Source organism: Myiozetetes cayanensis, unplaced genomic scaffold (genome assembly GCF_022539395.1).
Source record: "Myiozetetes cayanensis isolate MyiCay16 unplaced genomic scaffold, myiCay2020 scf9, whole genome shotgun sequence".
Lineage (NCBI taxonomy): Eukaryota > Metazoa > Chordata > Aves > Passeriformes > Tyrannidae > Myiozetetes > Myiozetetes cayanensis.
In genome coordinates, this window is record NW_026088185.1 from 27,626,087 (window position 1) to 27,646,524 (window position 20,438).

Consider the following 20,438-nt stretch of genomic DNA (forward strand, 5'->3'; position numbering starts at 1 on the left):
TAAGAATGTATAAATGCAAGTTGTCAGAATTAATGCCGAATGGCACATTTTCCTTCCCAACTTTCTTTCCTTCTGTTAAGATGGAATGGAACTGCAACCAAGAGTCAGAACATGGGTTCTTTTTGCATTCAACACATTCAAGTCTACTGCTCAGACCACAGGCATCCCTAAGGACAGTTTCAGCCTTTTACTCTGAAACTAGCTCAGTACTGCAAGGTAAGTGCTGCCCTGGCTCTATCCCGTATTAGCTGAAGTTTACACATATGGACCCAATGAACTCCAGGGATTGCTTGTATTTGACCTTCCTCTGAAGGCTGATTTTTCCAGTGTTGACTCTTTAATTTGGCTGGAAACCTTCAGTGCTGGGGCATGTTTACATTTGCAAAAGTATCTGTTTAAAAACAGTATGAAAAATTAAAAACCAAGGCTCTGGCTTTGCATGTCAGCAGCAGGAGCCGGAAAGGTAGGAACCACATGGCTTAGGGGCAAAATGATCATCAAGGCCTCCTTTGTGCTTTTCATCTCTAATCACTTCCAGGGGGTTAAAGATCCACACTCTCACTTCCTCCACACAAGAAGCAATGAACAAAAGTTTAACAGTTTCCAAAACCATCTCCAGATTATTGACTCAGAACGTCTAAATCCCTGCAAGTCCCTCCACAGCTCCAGGTGGTTCAGGTATCCAGCTGCAAAGAAGACAAAGCTTCATGGGAAATTTAAGTCTGGAGACACAGCTGTGTTCAGGCTATTCTGCATGCCTAAGACAAGGTGAAAGGAGGCCCTCTGCCATTTCAGAGGGCGGCCCCTGCAGCCTGCTAGCACATTGCTGTGCTCTGACTTCCTGAGAGTACAGGACTGGGATGAGGATTACTCAGCTGCACAAAGAACAGGGTGCCAAATTGCAGGAGCTGGGCTTAAGGGCCTGATCCAGACACTCTTCAAAACATTGGCGGTTTTCCACTGAGCTTGATGGGTTTTGGATCAGCTTCTTAAGATGTTGTAAACCTGGTAATACTTGAGTCTTCATCTCCTCAAAATCAGGTGCTCCCCACCTCACCATTACTCTATGTGTTTTGGAGGAAAGAAATATGTAAACGCTGAGTTGAGACTTCCCTGTCTGAAGGGCAGCATTTACTGCTTCATCTCACTTAAGCCCACTCGTCACTCCCATCCTGAGCAGGCTGCAACAGCTTTGTGTGTCCAGCACACATCACACAAGAGCTGAGAGGTTAAATGCCCATGCCTTGGAATTGCCAAGCCATTGTTAGGTGCACTGAGTACAGCTACCCACTGTGCTATTCAGGAACAGCTCTTGCAAAATAATTCTCAGCATGGATTTCCTACTCCGAGGCAAAAGAAGCTAAACTGAACAGGACCAAGGATTTTTGTGTAAAATGCTCCTATTTAACCATGCTTCTATCCTAGGATTGCAGAGAAAAGCTTCAAAAAGACCTTAAGGGAAGAAGATAGGGAAGTTAAACATGAAGGAAGATTCAGAGAGTCCCAATTCCAGAAAAGAAAACCTGAACCCCATACCTTATGTAAAGCTTATGTAAAATAGCTCCTGATTCAACAGTAAAAGTTTGCACAATGAAGTAGAGCATACATAGAGCACTTTGGGCCTGTAAGACTCAAGGGCAATAAATAAATAAAAAAATACCTATCATGCAGATATTCAGACCTACTTTTGGGCAGTGTTAACTTGACCACTCATTAAGTGCTTCCTTACTGCCTCAGCATGGTCTCTTCTAAGTTCTCTTAGCTTACTAGTTCATGGCATGCTTAATTACTGTGTGTGAGTATTTCACATGACAGCCATGACTTCTATAACTTGTTCAGTCTCCTCCCCTTTTGGTTTGCTTCAGCCCCAGCCCAGGGCAAATTATGTACAGTGGTTGGCAGATACTCCAGTTTGCAAGTACTCAGACACTTAGTTTTTTTTTCAGACCACCCACCAGCCTGAAGGACTCCCAGTATTGGATCCCAATCATGACCAACAGATGCAAATAACTTTGTAATATAACGTAAGGCCTCAGGATGTCTCCTTGGTATAGATGATGAAACATCCCCTTTTCAGAATCAGACCTACCATCTCAGACCATCCTCTGCTTCAATTATCCTCAGTATTCAGAGCATTTTTCATGAAGTAGACAGTTGCTTGCTAAGAGTGAGGTCACAGTTTCCATTCTATGTGAGCCACTCACCAGAACACATCAGAGACAATGCAAACAAGGTTGTAACCAAAGCTCAGAAGGCAATGACTACCCACCCATGCATGCTACCACCTGTCTTCTCAAATACTGCAAGTGTGGACACTTCCAAGAATTCATAGAAGTTAAAGTGAAATTACAGCATTATCTTTATTGGACTGACAATGAATCACATTTTAGTATCAGCTTCATTTTAAATCTTCTCTCTCTGTTGTAGGTCACACCATAGATTAGTGCAATAGACTTTGGACACTAACTTTCACTCCCACCCCATGCTGAGTTGTAAAAGTAGCCTCCCCAATGCAAAGCCACTCCACAATTTAGCAAATTTATCAGGGGAAGGAGAAATCTTTTGCTGTGCAGGCAGAGCTGAGCAAACAGATGTGTCATCGCTCAGAACTCAACTTTACTTACGAGGCCAAAAAGCTCAATCTGGCTTTACCCCAAAAGTCCTCCTACACATACGTATCACCCTGCTGTCTTGTCTTCCCATCACCACCTCCACCTCATTACTGGTATTCTCTCTTTCTTTTAACCTGATCTGTTGAAATCTTTAATTGTACATTAAATATGTCCTCATCCCAACTGCTGCAATTTCTAACTTCATTGTCTTCCTAAATCTCTGATCTCCACTCACAGCTATGAGGACTTGGAAGACTGTTGATAGAGCACATGCCCTTCTACAAAATGGGCCAAACCAGCAGTTACCTTCTCTCTCCCCATCAACATCCAAACCCAGCTCAGATGTTCTTCCAGATGTCTTATTTTTAATGGTGTCATTAAGTTTACCCTTCTGACCTCACATTCACCTCTCTTCGCACTCCCACTTTCTTTTCTCAAGCAGTCTTCACCTTCTACCCAAATTTCTACCTCATTTCCTGCTCACTCAAACCCACATTTCTACCTCATTTGCCACCCACTCCAACAATTTTTCCTGTCTTGACCAACCACGAAACTCCTTCTCTGATGTGAGAACAATGAGCTAAACCATGAGTGGCCTGCAGGTCACTGTGATAGCAGCTTAGAGTGAGCCATTCTCTTTCCATGAGATCCAAGAAGCAAGACAGTCGCTGAAGTCCCTCTCCAAACTGTCCAAGGATATGTGGATAGGAAAAGACTGGATAAAGAAAGAATAAGAAGGAATAGTCCTATCTCTCAGTTACCAAGGAATAGAACAAGACAGAAGCAAAGGTTCTGTTTTTTACCATACCGAAGGCGGAAAAAAGCCCCAAAACAAAGACTCAGGTCATACCTCCACAGAGACACAGGAATCACAATAAACATAGTAAGCACTTAAAGATACGTCAAACCTAGACAATTTTGTGCCTCTCCCCTTATTGTTTACAGCTCCTCCTTGAACTGACCTTGCTGAGCTTCTTCCATCTCAAGAGAGAAACGACATCTGGAGATGTAGGCAAGGCCCCAAGAGCCCAATAGTCCTCTGTCTTGGGCAAATCATGAAACAATTGAGTGCCTCAGTACTTCTGACTATTCAGTGTGTTTAGGGATACTGGCTGGTGCATCGAGGTCTAGTTATCTGTAATGCATACGATGTACAGGAGGTCCTAAGTATGGCTATTGCATACCAAGCATTTTGACTTCGTTTCCTAAATTTTAATCATTTCTTCAAAACAAGTGTTGCTAAATTGTTTCAATGTGGAGAAAAAAGAATTTAGTCCAAACCTAATTTTTACAAAAGAACAATTTATATCTGCTTGTTTATTTACTTTTTTATTATTAATATGGACCAGCTGGCAAAACCCACCAATACAGGAGGAATAACCCAGGGATTCAATCTTGGATAAAGAAAACACCAGATAACAAGCATGACTGGTGCTTATTTCCAGTAAGGGACAATGTGCTGATAAGCTGTTCTGAGGCCACCTCAAGGAAGGGTATTGAAGGACTGCAATTCACATTCCCAATTTGCACATTTCTACAGTATTCAGCAGTTCTGCTCCATCAGAGAGGTCAGTCTCAGCCCATTCTCAGTTTCATTTGGGTTCCTATTTGCTCAAGGTGAAGGGCAGGCAGAAGCTCAATTGAGACCTGCCCCAGGTAGAGAGCCAGAAGACTTCCAGGAGCCAGAAGACTCTCCACTTGGTGAATCCCCAGGCCGGGGATTGGGAAAGAAATCCTGTAACATGACAGAGGTTCTTCCCTCTTCAGCATGGCTCCTATTGCTCAGACCCCCACAAGACCTCAAACCCCAGATAACACAGAACCATTTAGGCTGGAAAAGACCTCTAAGGTCATAGAGTCCAGCTGTTAAGCCAGCACGCCAAGTCCACCACTAAGCCATGTCCGTAAGGACCACACCTACTCCTTCTTTAAATACCTCCAGGGATGGTAAGTCCATATATACCATGGCAGGTCCTCACTGTCAATGGCCAGTGAAAAACAAGAGGGGATGGCACAGTGCTGGGGGTGTTGGTAATGGATGCACGTCCATGAGAAATAAGTGCGTCCATTTGCCTTGCCTGAGATTTACAGTACCAAAGGTGTGTGTCTACATAGCCCAGGACTTTATGGAAAGAATAGATTTGGCTTTCCTCAGCAGTCTGTCAGCTGGGGCAAACACTACCCTTACACTGCCTCCCTCTCCTCAACAACCTTGCCTGCTGCCCCACACAGCACTCTATGGTCCCATCACACCTTGAGAAACTTGGCTAACTGGTGCCACACACAGTCTCAGTGCCAGCAAACCCAGAGATTTCTTGTTCTCTTAAGGACTTCGAAATGTTTAAGTATTGTGATCCATTGTTTACTGAGACAAGCCCTGCAGCTGTCACGCAATCTCCCTCCCTGAGAAAGATAAAGTGAGTGCTCATGCATCACTTGCAGTTTCCTATGACATTCTGATCAGCATAATCCCTCTTTTCAGACAGGAAAGCAAGCTGCATCTTGGCTCCTACCACCACTGCAGTCTGATGGGAAAAAAACCAAAAACAACACCCCTTTGTCATCATTCAAGGATCCTTCAGTCTGACTCTTCCACATCTGGAGGCAAATTTTTTTCACTTCCTTACAGTTACATGTTCACATCAGCCACTTGTGCCAGCAGAGGTAGTACAAGATTAAGGACAACGATTTTCACTAATAAGAAGATAGGAGAGGGCAGAGAAAGCAGGGCTAAACTCTCCTTGAATTTCACCTGCAGTTAGCCAGATCTGCCATGGAAGCAGACTTTTCTGATTGTGATGAACATCTGGAGAACAAGGTGATCCTCTTTGCTGGCTCGCCAGAGACTGAACTGGAGATGCCCAGTCAAATGCACAGTTTGTGATGTTTAACTGCCAGGCTTCTGAGGACAAAGGTCCCACCATGAGTCAGTTACAGCAATGAATGAATCAGAGCAGAGGCTGTAAATTCCTGAAAGTGTTTTGAAATGAAGCTGTTGTCATAAGGATCAGTATTTTTAAATTGGACACCAGCTAATAGTAATAAAGAATTATCAGAAACTACATTTCATCAACGGCCTCCACCTCTTTTACTGACTTGCAGTAAAACTGCGCAATCCCCATGTATAAAATGCAAATCTGAATTTTGCAACTCAAGCACTTCCACTGAAATACATTGTATGGATCACCCAATATTATAAAAAGGAAAGGATAGATGATCTATGAAGTCAGAACTCTTTAAGCCAAAGGAAGAGTTTCTTTAGGATTTTATCTGTACCTCCCAAAGCTAGAAATTATCATAAAAACCTCTAACCCAGTCTACTGTGTATTGCAGATCCCAGACTTTCATTCAGCTAATCCTATACTAAGCCAAAGAACATGTTGGATTACTTAACCACTTGAGTCAGCCATGTTAGAAGAAACAATTTGTCCAGCTGGACCTATCAGCGTTCTGACAGTATAACACTTTAGAAACAAAATTATATGGTAGGGTTTCCATTTACAGAATTGATGTTCCAGTGCTGTTCCACTTTGACTGTGGCCTAGCCCAGCACATTAGCATACTCTTGGTTTCAAGTACACAATCCCACTTCAATGTAAGTACTTGACTGCAGTGCTTGACTGAGCTCAGACTGTTTGTAGCCTTCCAGGGTGAACCCCACATGATTAAACAAGAATATGTCTTATGAGATTGCTGGTATAAAGTGAACTTTATCAAAGCATAATGACACCCTTGAATGGAAGGTTTCAGGAGCATGTGATATATTAATACTCATCAGAAGCAGATGTGCTAAATAAATGAGGCCTGCTGTACCACTGGCACACAAGCTTGTTCAGTTAGGGAGCTACACAAAGTAAACTTTAAAATTGAGAATAAGGTCTCTGTAAGGGACATCTTTGTTTGCAACTGAACCACAGAAAAAGAAGATGAACACTTTGCTTTACTTTCCACCCTGCTTCCTTTCTCTGATGTGTGCCTGGGATCTGAAAAAAAGGCTGCCCATTTCTGTGTTCCAGATCCAACCCTGGTGCCAAAGACAGGAGCACACACTTGCTGCTGTTAGCAACTGCTGTTAGCCCCAGTTACTCCTGCGGTACCTCTAGGAAATATTAATGAGCTACTCTGCTGGTGACATGAGTTTTTCATGGCCTTGGTCCACACATAATACACTGGAGCACCTGTTCTTCCACACTGGGAGTCTACCTCACTTGGTCATGCTGCTGAAGATGCCCCCCTCTCATCAACACCACCATTCATGGTCAGAGGCTGCTCCTTCTCTTGAGCTGTTGCACCTCTTTAAACTTTTACCTTCCCTCACTCCAGTATATGAGTTAACTGATCACTTTGCTTCCTGAAGCTTCACTGTAAAGTCTTCCTTTCTCCCCTGCTTGTCATGATTTATTCCATCTAAAGCATTTCATGAAAGAAGGGCACTCTTCCAAACTCCCTTTTCTTCTTGAGGCCCCAAGAAACAGCACACTGAATAATTTTTTCAATCAAATCTCATTGCAATTATTTGTGAAGTGCCTTGGACACCATTAATGAGAAAGTGTCAAAGAACTAGCATCATTACTGTTATAATTATTATTATGGAATGAAAAATATATTGAGAGCTGTAGGGTGTAATTTTCAGAAGTTTTGCCTGAGAGAAAATTACTTCCCTAACCACTGTATATTTATGGCTTTATCCGTCATAATTTTCCAAAAAAATCTAAAATCTAAAGAAGAACATATCAGCTTCATTTGCCACAGTTCTATTTTTCAAGATTAAAAAGAAAATTGCCATAAGGCATGCTTAATGGATATAAAATCCATACTGAAATGCACTGAAGGTTAAGTATTCTGAAGGACCCACAGGATTCCACCAGTTTCCAGTCAACACTCCATCACTAGTTAACATTTGGACTCCCTGTCTGGACATTCAAGGGCATCAAGGCTGTGAGCTAGAAGACAACTCCTCTATAGTGTATTTTGCCTTCCCTTTGATGCTTAGCCAGATACACTTCTAATACTTCACCCCACAATCTTCATCCTTCGTTAACTAAAATTTTGGTTTGGATTGTCAAGATCTTACTTGCTCAAGGAAAGTGTAAATCTTTACCAGAATTTCCTAAGAGGCTTTCCCAGCTGGCCTTTGGAGTTGATGAATGCTAATGTGCTTTTTTCCCCTGTCAATATACAGTAAAGGGAATAATGTATTAGTGACCAATTCAACATTAGTGGGGGTGTTGGGTGAAATGTAAAGAACCTTCTAAAGAAATAAATCATACCTCATTATCCTTCAGCCCACAAAGTTAAAACAGCTTTTGCTTTCAATACAACAAGCGAACACTTAGCTGCTCCCCACAGGTTTCAGTGTTTGAAGCTGGCCATGTTTCAATAAAATGTTTTTAAAAGAAATAAAATATCGAGAAAATATATAGCAACCTACATTATAGTCATCTGAATCACATTTTTCTGGTAGGGGGTAATAATTACAGACAGTTTGAAGTAAAACCCCAGATTTAAACACTTCCAAACTAATTCATTTTGAAAACCTGAGGCAACAGGCAGAGAAACTTGTCTGCATCTAGGAGAGATTGAGGATTAGACAATGGATCAAATGGCACATATTGAGAACTCACACCAGCCATGATGATACAGTCTGCAGAGCTGAGCTTTGCAGTCCTGAGAAGATCTGAGATAAAAGCTATTTAACCAAGTCCACCTCTCTGCTCTTCCACAGCATGGGATCAGTTGAAGTGTTTTTATAGATGAAGACAGGCTGTAATTATTAAAGCAAGGACCAAATGATGTTCTTCCAGCTTACCCTAACTGCCATGACCCAGGGGAGAAAGCCCTGGGAGACAGAACAGAGAAAAACCTGGGAAGTCTACGATACTTTTTCCTGAGCATAGTGATTTAATGGATAAAACTAATGAGAAATAAATAATGGTAGAAACTGCAAGTGGAAACATGTCTACAACTCCTTTGTAGTGAAGTTTTGAACTTCCAAATGATTCATGAAACACAGATGAGTTTGCAAACTCTTAAGCATTTCCTTGGTAAACAAGCTGAAACCAAGCACTCTGCAGCCATTACGAACATCTACACATGTCACTCACGGCTCTGGCTCTCGAAATAACAAACTTTACATAGTATTGGTGTGGAAGATGTTTCCCAAGAGGCATGTTACAAAGGAACTCCAAATGTCTTTAATGAATAGCAAAGATGCTTTATGTCCAAGAAAGAGCTGTACAACAAATAACCAGGACAAGTATGACACAGGCATCGCACAGTTGCAAATGGAGGGATCGATCCATTGTTTATAAGATGCATATGGAAAATATGAGAAAGATAAACATGATTGACAAGACCTAGAAAAGATTTCTCTGGTGTTCAGCTTACCAGAGTGGTCCACAGGGAATCTGTGCCAGGATGACAAACTGTTTTGTGAAATGGGACTTGGATGCATGTGTTCATGCATGTATAAATAAAAAAGGATGCACTAAGGAAATACTTGTCTTGTTTCACTAATTTCTCAACTCACTGGAAAACAAACAAGCATGCAAGACCCTTAATGTAGCTACCCACTCACAGTGAAACAGGTAATAAAACACCAGAAACAGCCTCCTGGGAAGTAGAAGATCATTTTCTTATTGATCTAACAAGGGAAATCAAACTTTAACTGGATTTCCTATAAGCACAAAGTAGAACAATCTAATTATGAACAGCCCAAACTGGGTACATTATTATTGTTGGTGTATTGTACAATGAGCATCATTTATAAGCCCCAGGGAAATTGGGGCACCATTCGGTACTGTGCAAAAACATAGGACAGTGTTTGCAAGCATGAAATTCCTAACCTGTCCCTCACGATCTCTATGCAGGCTGCTAGGATAAACCATTCAGCTTACGGCCCCTTCCCAGCCTGCATCTCTCCTGGCAGTGCAAACTTTATCTTTAGAATGTAAAGTATATTTAGAGCCAGAATTTATGTCCCACGACTTGTCTAGACCATTTTCTCTAGGTCACAAGTACCAGCAGGTGGTTTGGAGAATGAACTCTGTAAAGAAACAGGCATTTTGTCTGAACACAGCTAAAGTAAAAGCATTTTGCACGTGTAGACTCCTTTCTCCTTAAATGAGTAGGGCCTGTATTGTCCTCTGTCTTTCTTACCACTCTCATAGCAATAAAAAAAGATACCAATTCAAACAGATGGTTCACTAGTGTGAATGGGATACAATAAGCACAACACAGAAAATACATAACTTCTCAGGAAATAAGGGAAAAGATGAACAGAAAGAAGTTTTACTTGGATTTTTCCACAACAGGGATATTATCCAGTCAACTGATGTTAAGAATATCCTCATCTAGGGGTAAAGTACAACAAAAAGAGACTGAGCATAAGCAAGGTGGGAACTGAAGATTAGACAACACAAAACATGTTATGGCATTCCACTTGTCTGGTGATGGGAAGCCTGGCTAGCAAGGCTGTGAAAAAGAAGCTATTCAACCCCTTTGTAACATAAACTGTTTTGTTAACCTTTTCATTCTGGCAGTAAATTAATGCATCCTGTATGACTGAATGGTCAGGGGCCTTATTATTAATATGGTCCATTCACTGAAAATTGCTGATGCAACACAATCCTTTTCCCCTGGCAGCAGGAGCATCAGCAGGGCTGCTGGGGTCATTCTTTCAATCTTTACACATTCCCATTGCATATCAGGTTGTGATCCATGACACAATGCATTTGGGGACCCACAGAAAGCCCACGAGCCTCACTGTTAAGCAGAGACATCCTCAGAGCAATCTGGAACAGCACATAAAATCTACATAAAATCTATATTCCCCTATTTCTCCCCTTTGCAGCCTAAACCTGCATGTGCTGGCATCAGAACAGGGCATAGCTTTAAGGTAAATTAGATTATGAACAGAGATGTGGTTTGGGATGTGTGAGCCCTCTTCCACAGATCTTAAAAGATATGTGTAGGGGAAAAAAGGTGCCTTTAATTTTATTCCTGTGTATTTTCCAGCTGAGCCTTGCAGCAGAAAACATAAGATTAAACTATCATGAACAATCACAAGGAAACAAGTGCTGAGAAAAAACAATAACTCTGAATCTAACTTGGGTTTAAAAGACTCAAATGATAATCTGGGTCATTTTCTTTATGTGTCTGCAATTTCAATCTTTCTTTTGCACAGTTGTCAAGTTCTAATTAACGTTTTTTGTCCTCTATCACTGAAGAGAGAAAGGGAACAAGAACACTAAAAGGGGAAGACAAATTATTTTTTTTCTGTGAAATATTCATGCCTGATTAAAACAAAGCAAACTGGCAGATTATGAGTGTGTTTACATAGCCACCAATTCTGCGGAGAAGCACTCATATTGAGTGCCAAAAAATGCCCACCAATTCCTCAACAGCAGGAACTGGGGCTCCTAATGCAATGAAAGAATTAATTAATGCAGAATTATTTACCTCAGTGCTGGATCACACAGACATAGCCTCTATAAACTCAAAGTTTGGTGCTCCTGGTTAATAGACAGAGCAACACTTTTTCTCTTTTCTGTACCTATAACATCTTCATTATTTTATTATCTATTTAATATCCCACTGAGGTTCACCATGTTTCAACAGCAAGGGTTTCTGCTTTTGGCCTTACCCAGTTAAAGCAGATGGTTAGACTTACTTAGCAATTAAAATCAAGGTTTATTTACCGGAGCAAGGTTAGAGCCAGTGCTGTATCATACAGGCTTAAAGATTTTGCTAATTTATTTTAATCCACTTAAACCTTTAAGGCATGGATAATGGAAAACAGACAAGAAATCTCTTAAACTTTCCAATTTAAGAGACAAGAGTTTCCTTCTCTGCGAAGAATAGTAAAGCTCTCTAGAAGAATCCTGAAAGGTCAGCAAGGATGCCTTTGACTACTTTCTTCCTGGAAACTCTATCTCAAAGGTCACAAAACCACGACTAAATTGCCTTTAGCAAGGAACCTAACTAGAGACACATTGCAAGGTACTTAATTGCCTTTAGCAAAGAATGTAACTGGAGATGCATTGCAAAGCCTTAAATGGAAGCCAAAATCGATATTTCAACATTTAGGAGGAAACCATTTTTAGCAAGGAGACTCAGCAGCTGCTCATGCTGGCACACTGAGCTTAACACACTGGTCTGGAGTGTATTTTGAAATAATGGTGGTACCAGTATAATGATCTACCTGTCATGTGGATAAGTGTATTCAGAGTACATTATTAGGAATACATGTATGCTCATGGAAAATCTGACTGGGATAAAGATAAGAGGAATTCCATGCTTTAAAAGAACAGTAAAAAGATTGCCCATTGCTACACAAAGAACCCCTCTCACATTCAAGTTAATTGCCCAGATGAATGACAGAAAAACTACTGGCACAGGTGACAAATACGCAACCAAACCAAACAAAAAAAGCTACAAACAAAAGGGCCACCACTCCCTGCAATTTTAAATCAACTTACTTCTCTTGCACTCAAGTGTGTCCACATTCTCTATCACATTTCACTTATTAAGTGTCTGGCTCCAGGAAGCCAGGTGAGGTATATAAGCATTACTGAATCCCGATAGAGAAAAGGAAACTTAAACACGGTTCCAGCGTGGCACAGGATTACAGGGGGCCTGGAGCACAGTAGAAAATGGAGATTCTCAGACCAGTAGTTCCAAATCTGTCTGTATTAAGTGACTGCTGTGAAACCTCGAATTAAAACACTCTAAAAGCATCAATGGGAAAATGATTGTCAGGCCACTTTCACTGGCCTGTGGATTACAGGGGTAAGGAAAACAGCACAGACTAAACTGAAATGGATCATCCTACCGGAATCTGAAACACGAATAGCTCTTACCTTCAAAAGCAATTGTGGGGTGTTCTTTCCTGACACATTGCTGATGTTCAGCTTCAGAGTATTCAGGTACATTCTGTGATGCTGAGAGATGAAAAGCAAGAAGAAAAAGGCTTGGCAATGACAGGGAAATGGCCTTTAATCTTGAAACAATCATGACTGAAGGGCGGCTGCAGAACTAGCTTCCAAGATAGACCCAGGGAGGATACCTGAAATACAAATAATTCCAATTTCAGAAAGACAAATATTTATCCAGAGCAGGTAGCACACGTAGGGAAGGGTGGAGGTTCCCCTTTCATCCCAACCCCACTTGTGCTAGGCACACAAGGTAATATTCCACAGACAGAATCTAAAAAACAAAACCAAACCAAACCAAACAAAAAACCAAATAAACAAAAAATAAACAACCCCCTCAATTTACAACTGTATTTTTACTTCAAAGGCAAAGGAAGTGAACAGCTCCCTAAATATCTATCTCTGTGTGCCTTTGGGGTATATGTCCTTAAACAGCAGCTGGTGTGCAATGGCTGATGCTGACAACCTGAAATCCCAAATACTCCAGATGTAAATGTGTCCCCCAGCGTGGACACCTCCCTCCTCAGTTTCACGATGTGCCCTGGTAAATGTCATGCTACGTTCAAGAGATTGCTAAGGAAAGGCCAACATCAGTCATCAGGAAAACACATGTGTAATTAATACTGTTCTAATTGGTGATTTACACATTTTACCACTGCTGTTTTAAATGTCTTCAAACAAAAAAAGCCAATTCAAAGGTGTTGCCAGGAAAGTGCTAATTGAGGTACAATAAAAATTAAAAGAGTTTATTGGGGAAAATGGTGAGAACTGAGTCAATTGCTTGCATTATTATGGGATGCTATAGCTCCCAGTCACAAGAGCTGAGGCACAGCTAAAGAGGAGAAGCACTCACTCTGGGGAGAGGAGAGTGGGAAGTCATGCCTTTTCTGTGTGAGCTTTTTAACAACAACAGCAGCAGTTAAGGCACAGCTCTAAAAACTCCCTTGGGCCAAGCAGGCTTGAGGCAGGGGATGGAGGATTAATTAGCCCATGCCACAAGCTTCCCAAGATGATCCTACAGCTTAGGAAAAATCTGCATAAAATTTAATCTTACTGATGTGCATATTATATTTTCCTATGTAACTTTGTTCAATTATTGCAAACGTGTTTTCAAACAAGTGGAGTCTTCTACCCTTAAATCCTACCCAGTGCTAAAGCTGATTCTCATTAAATTCACAAGTAACAAGATTTTCAATTCCTGCAGGTGTAGTGATTCACAAAGGTAGTGTAACAGTCAACACCTGCAGTGCCTGATGCCTCTACATTTTTGTTTGGAGTCTCTAAAACACTTTCAGTGACCTGAAATGGTCAAGCTGATGGCAGGTAACACGAGGCACTGATGGACAATGGCAGGCTTGCGGCGTGGACCAAACTCCAATATTGTTAAATCAGGGAGCTGGAAGAAGCTTGTAAAGGTCTTTGGGCATCACAGGAGCAATAAGGAACTGCTTACAGCAGCAATGGGAGATGGTTTGAAAGATGTTTTATTCTTAACTGCATTTCTCTGTGACTTTAAACACTGGCATAAAGATAAGCTGCCAGCACATCCATTATGTGCGTGCTCAGCAGCAGCTACATACCTCTGACTGAAAATAGCACTGGCATTCAGGACTTGGGGTAGTTCTAAGGACTTGGTTTCCCAGCTAGTGTGAGTGAGACATTACAGCATTTCACTTTTTTCCCAGCCCCATACATATGCAGATTTTATACAGTGATGTATAAAAACGCCTTCCAGTTCTCCAAATGACGTTCTACAGCACTTTACCACAGAGGGTGCCTTTTTCAAAAACACAGCAAATACAACGTTAAATTAAAAAATGGGACTGGTAGAAGGGAGAGATGTGAAATCATTTAAAGCTCAGGCCAGCACAGCATTTAGTCATTAAGCACAGGCATACTGAAGGGCGTACACCACTGAGCACCGTGGCACCTCACATGATGGACATGTTGTGCAAGTCACACTGTAATAAAAATTATTGATGATGAGGCATCAAATTATATTTTCAGCCACTGGTTTAAATAAGCGTGTTTTCTCCACTACAGATGCAGAAGCGAAGCACAGCTCAGAGATGTGAAGGCCAGGGAGATGCATTTTGTACAGCTTTCGGATACACTTAAAGTCAAAGCCAAACTTTCCTTAGGTAGGAGATGGTTGTTGTGGGAAATGCACAAAAGGCAAAAGTACTTTTTCACTGTCAGATATTCTTGCTGGAAACTGGAAGAGACAGTCATGGAAATCTCATTTTATGCATGCTCTACTACTCCCAGTGCAGCCATTACTGGCTAATCCTGGAAATAAGGTACTAAACTAGACAGATTTTAGTCTGAGCCAATATGGCCATTTTCATATACTAATCATCCAAACAATGATCTCAAGCTAGGTGAAAAAAAATCTTAAAGACACACAGTAGGGTCTCACGCTCCTCTACAGCCCGATGTGTTGTACAATCAGCAGATGAGTAAATTCCAGTTTCAAACTTGCCAGGGTCATGAAATGATAAAAAGTTGCATATGAGAAAGCTTCATAACATCCCACTGCCTATTCTGTGCCAAAGCAGAGTACATTTACTAGTGTTTTGTCTGGACTAGTTGTAAAATGTGCCAAGTAGCTGGATTTCTGCCACTTTCCCTGGGAGATTTTACCACAGTCCAAGAGACTTCAGTGTTCCTTAGAAAGCTCTAACCGGTATTTGGGGTAAAGTTCCATCTTCTTTTTCCTTATTGTCATAGGGGAATCTGAAGTGTGCATGAAAACAATGATTTCAAACTTGATTTTAAGTGAGAATTAATATATGACCAAAAAAAGATGAAAAAGAAACATTATAAAAAACTTGTACCCTTCACCATGTTCCCTGTTTCCTACATCCAACTGTGTTGATCAAATGTGTGAAGCTCTCACGTGTTGGAAAATTGAACAAAATCAGTGTCACATGCAGCCCTGAGCTGGTGTCTACTGGAGTCAGAGTCAATGGGTAAATGCCAACTTGATCAAGGGTGACGAAGCCAGAGCCCTGGAGCGCCAGCTGAACAATAGTGAGACAGTGGATAGCACCGCAAAAGCTTACTCCTTCAATCTGCCCCTTCCCAGGCTGCCTTGCTCACTTTTTCTCAATATTTTAAGAAAGACTCTAACTTAGTAATTACTATTTCCAGCCGCTGCAAATTTGTTTCCAAAAAAAACCCCCATACTTCAAATATGAAGCAGTGCCATGTGCAAGCACAGGTCAATTGAGTGCCAAGAGCAAGCTCGTAACTGCCTGGGAGAGTCCAGCAGTTATGAAGTGTTTTAATGAAATGAAATGTTTTAATTTTACTGGAGATGGCCAAGCCCACCCTCCAATTTCGCCCAAGCTGCAGATTTTCACTGTGAGGGCTGGAGTATGACCAGTGCTTAGGACCAGTCCCCATCCAGACTGCTAGAACACTGAATGTCCCAAGCACAGCCCAGGCTAGTGCTGCTTTGCACTGCTGGAACTTGCCCTGGCCTCAAGCTGTTTAGATGCAGTTAAATGCTATAAAAAGAGCTGTTCTTATTAGACTCTCTGCTCAGAACCGCTTAGGCCTCAAGAAATCAACTGTCAAGTTTTCAGTGCAGATGAGAGACAAGAGCTCAAATCCCTGGTTAAACTCAAATCTCAGACAGGACATATTTCAATTCTTTATTTGCTCATTTTGATTCATCTTTACCACTGTAGCTATTCCCCTCCCCAGCCCAATGCAGACATGTTAAAAAAAGATGAAAATGTCAAAAAACATTATCTCTCCAAGTTTATCTGTCCTCTCCCTCACGAAAGCCTGTCCTCTGCACCACTGCACAGCCCCAAAGGACAGTGATGGGAATTTTTCTCCCCTCTGAGGGATTCCCTCAGAGGATCTCCCCTCAGAGGGATTCACTGCACAGTGAATCCCTCCGGCCCTCTGACAAAAAAAGGTCAACACATTCAGGCTGCACTGGACCCGGTGAAATGTGCCCCAGAGACAGGTATTTTGTAGAGGTACCACTTCTGCCACCATCCTGTTGTCTCTTAGATCAGGCTTTCTTAGCTCAGGAGCCTCCCTGACGGCAGCGGCGGTGGCAGGGAACGGGCAAAGAGCGGCTCTGTCTGGGAGGTCTGCAGGCTCAGAGCATCCCAAAGCTGGGGTTTGCAACCACAGCACCTGTGTCAGCACAAACCCATTGCCACCTGCCCGCTTCTCACCCAGGACACTCCATGGCACCCAACGGGGCAGTGTATAATTTGTATAATTCTGCTTTGCCTCGCGGCTTCACCCCCGTGCAAGGGCAGCATTCAGGGGATCGCCCACAGTTCCTCCCTCATTCATTCTCAGGGCATGAGTCTTTTCCAACTTGCCCCGTATTGTATCATTGTAACACCACTGATTTCACAGGAGCTAATCCTGATTTACAGAGGGTAACTCAGATCATGCCCCTTTTGACTAAAGCTCCATGTCTAAAAGAAAAATACCTTCAATCAATCTTCAGGGCTTTAAAACAAAGCACACTTTAAAAATGGCTGTACCAGGAATTCATATCCTGCTTTCCTCTAACTGTAACTATCATTTTGACTTAATAAAATGTGACAGTAAAGTTAAAGGATAAAAGAAAATGCTTCATCTTTCATTTTAAAGAAAAGCAATGCCTTTAAAAAAGACTAAAAAAGGAACCTCCTGTAGAAGCTTTAATTCTTCTGTTGGGGATCTTTTGTGATTGGCACAGTTATGGTTTTATTAGACTGGAATACCAGAGGGAAGAAGAGCAATGGAAAGAGGTGGACATGAAAGTATTCAAAAAAGTAATGGAAGAATAAGGGAAAGAAATATAAACACTATAAAGCAAGACAGCTCAGCAATGTGGCTATAACAGGCTGGCACAGGCAGCTCTGCCCTAGAAAACAGAGAGCTCCAAGGCCAACAAAACTATGGTCCTTTATTCATCTGATGCTCCTTGCCCTTCTCTCCTACCCTCTCCAGCTGGAATCCATCCCAGTCAACTGGCTCCAAGGGCCATTCCACACTATCGAAGAAAAAGCACAGCTTTTCCCTCTGTCCCTGGCCACATCCACACCCTCAGCCCTCAGCTGTACCCACGCTGGGGAGTTGGATTTGTCTCACAGATGAAATGTGGCACACTGCACTTGCTATTGCAGAGATCAGATCTCATATGCACTCCTAGACTGGGCTTGTGGGTATTGAGCTTTTCTCATTTATTTACCTGTGAGGCAAATCTACAGGAATGGTCTGGAGTTCAGAAGAGAATCTGTGATCTTGTTTTGCTTTAATTAAATCACCCTACGGTCTTCTGAAGAATCAGCAAGCTCACTTTGAATTTCATGACAGCTTAGATGCCACAGCTCTCGTTCTGGCTGCGTTTCACCATGGTGCTGTGTGCCCACCTTGTTCAGGGCTTCCCATGGCTTCAACTACAATATCATCTATGAGCTTCACACTGAACTTGCTCTCACAACACCCCAGGGAATACAAACCCACATTTTCATACAAATAATCCAAGAGTTATCTTCTAAAAACCCATACAATTCAGCAGCAATTCAACATCACAAGTGCATGCACATAATATGCTCTCCTGTGGCAGAGCACAAACTTGAGCTCCATCCTGACCCCTCTTACAGCTCCTGCTTCACTCAATCTGCAGGGCACCAGTTGCAGTATCACACTAGGCTTTATATCAGGAATAAAACAATCATGATTTTGCAACACAGGTCAATTTACTGAAACCCTTCTGTTACCTAGATCTGTATAAATAATTCAGGTAACTCTTTGCAAAGGAGAAATCAGTTTAACCTATTTTCCTGTTCGGTTCATGGCTCATGAAGTCTGTGGTGGAGCTGAATAGTAATAGTCTATACTTTGATCTTCTAAGGACTACATTCCATGAACGACTGACAGTGTACTTGGGGGAACTTTATTTCTAGAGCACTTTCTGATTGCTGTTCAAATCCAGGACTGGTCAAGGTTCCAAACCAATCCCACAAAATGCAATGGGATGTTTACATTCAGATCAGGTAACAAAAACAAAACTCTTAATAGTGGCTAAGAACAAAACGAGTTGGTTGCTGTCAGGCCCCTTCTTTATGGACTGGTGTAGGCCCTCAATGAGCCATCAGCCACCACTTGCTTACTTGGCCTCAGTAGCACAGTCGGTGGCCGCATCATCCTGGAAACTGAACTGTTCCCTCACCTTTAGAGGAAGCCCTCCAGTACAGGAACCTTTTACAGAAAGCTTCCATTAAATAAAGCTGATTCAACAGTAAAGCCTGTGTAACACAGCAAAATATACTGTACCTCTGGGTTTCTGCCAAACCCAGTGGGCATAAATAAATACCTGCTCTGCTGACACTCAGACCTGCTTTTGAATAGTGCTAACCTGACCACACATTGAGTGCATCCCCAAGTGCTTCGAGAGGCTCCCCAGAGAGCTCTACATCTTTTTTTTACTGGCTACATATAATATAAAGACATGAGAGGTTTTGTTAGCATTTGTTTGGGGTATGAATTTAGCACTTGTGAAAAGGTGCCTTGGAGTCTGAAGTCCTCTGTTTATTCAAAGATTATATTTGGCAATGAAGGCTTACACTATTTATCTCCCTGGTAGTACCCTGCCACTGTTTTCTACTGCCTCTATGGGGGGGGGGGTGGAAATACCTTCTATTTGCCCTTCACAGAATGGCCTCTCTGAGAGATGTCAAAGTGGAGGTATTTTTTTTTGGTAACTCTGGGATCTGGACTGACTATGGAATCATTTTTCTGTGTTCCATCTGTGAAACACAGATATGAAGGCAGAGTCTAACACAGCAGCAGAACACAATGGATGCTGCTGTGGTACTTAGCACAGCTGCAATTCAGACACAAAGTTTACTGCAGCCTAGATTAGGAATCAGGAGCTCCTGACTCCCAGTCAAAGTCTGTGGATGCTCCATCAAAAGGAGAGGACAAGCGAGTGTAACTCAGCCCAAGAAAGGAGCCATCCCAGAGCTCATGGGACAGCAGCATCACAGCAGGAGTAAGTATTCCAGAGGTGCTGCCTGCAGCAGGTCTCAGGCCCAGGGCTCAGCATCCCTTGCAGTGCAGTCACCTTTCTCCCTGTACACATGATTCAGAGTCCTCTCCAAAGTGCTGTGAATCCAAGGTGCCAGATGTGCTGTTTACATGCAGATCAGCGGTATAATGCAAGTACAGCAGATTCGTCATCAGACACTGCAAATAGTCACCTGGCTGCAGGAGCTCCTTCTGGCTTGATATTTGGTACTCAACCAATAGACTGATGCCTTAAGCTTACAGCTGTTAAAGAAACACCAACACAGCAGCTTTTCTTCAAGCTGCTCCCCTGCACGATGTGGATGGTCTGTAAATGTACAAATTAACAGAGCCACAGTCCCTAACACCACACTGTGCAGCCAATGTCATTCCAACACACTATTGTGCCTGACAGTCTGGAGATGCTCCTCTATTAGCAGTGGTTTCCAGACATGTGATTTTCCTACTCACACACCTCCCCACTGCAGCTGTGACATTACAACTGGGGAAACTGAGGCATGACACAAATTTGTCACTCAGCCACTGTACCTGTAGCCAGCTTTTGGTAAAGACAGAAAGAGAAATGAACTTCTGACTCTTCCCAACGCTTTGGTATGGGGTTATCTTTTGTCTCATGGTTTAATATGAAAACTGTAAGTGTTCTTGAATTTTTATTAGAGTATTAACCCTTGTTTCATTAACAGTAGTTTGTTATTCAACTCTATTTAGGGGGTCCACTGCAGATATCCCATGGGATTTTTAGTTAGTGACAGGAAGTTAGTGACAGTAGTTCCGAATTATATTAGGTGTAACATAGGTTGCTAACTTGCAAAGTTTCTCTCTTCAACGCTGTGACAGCAAT

At 42.1% G+C, this 20,438-nt stretch overlaps 1 protein-coding gene across 4 annotated transcripts in view; it reads right to left on the reverse strand.

The window, feature by feature from the left end:
- The window catches only part of SEMA5B (semaphorin 5B), a 271,728-nt gene that overhangs the window by 123,555 nt on the left and 127,735 nt on the right, over positions 1-20,438 (reverse strand). For all 4 annotated transcript variants that reach the window (XM_050339626.1, XM_050339627.1, XM_050339628.1 and 1 more), the window contains exon 4: positions 12,473-12,678. In XM_050339626.1, coding sequence (XP_050195583.1) covers positions 12,473-12,626 — 154 coding nt within the window. In that variant the 5' untranslated portion in view covers positions 12,627-12,678. The remainder of the gene's footprint in view (positions 1-12,472; positions 12,679-20,438) is intronic.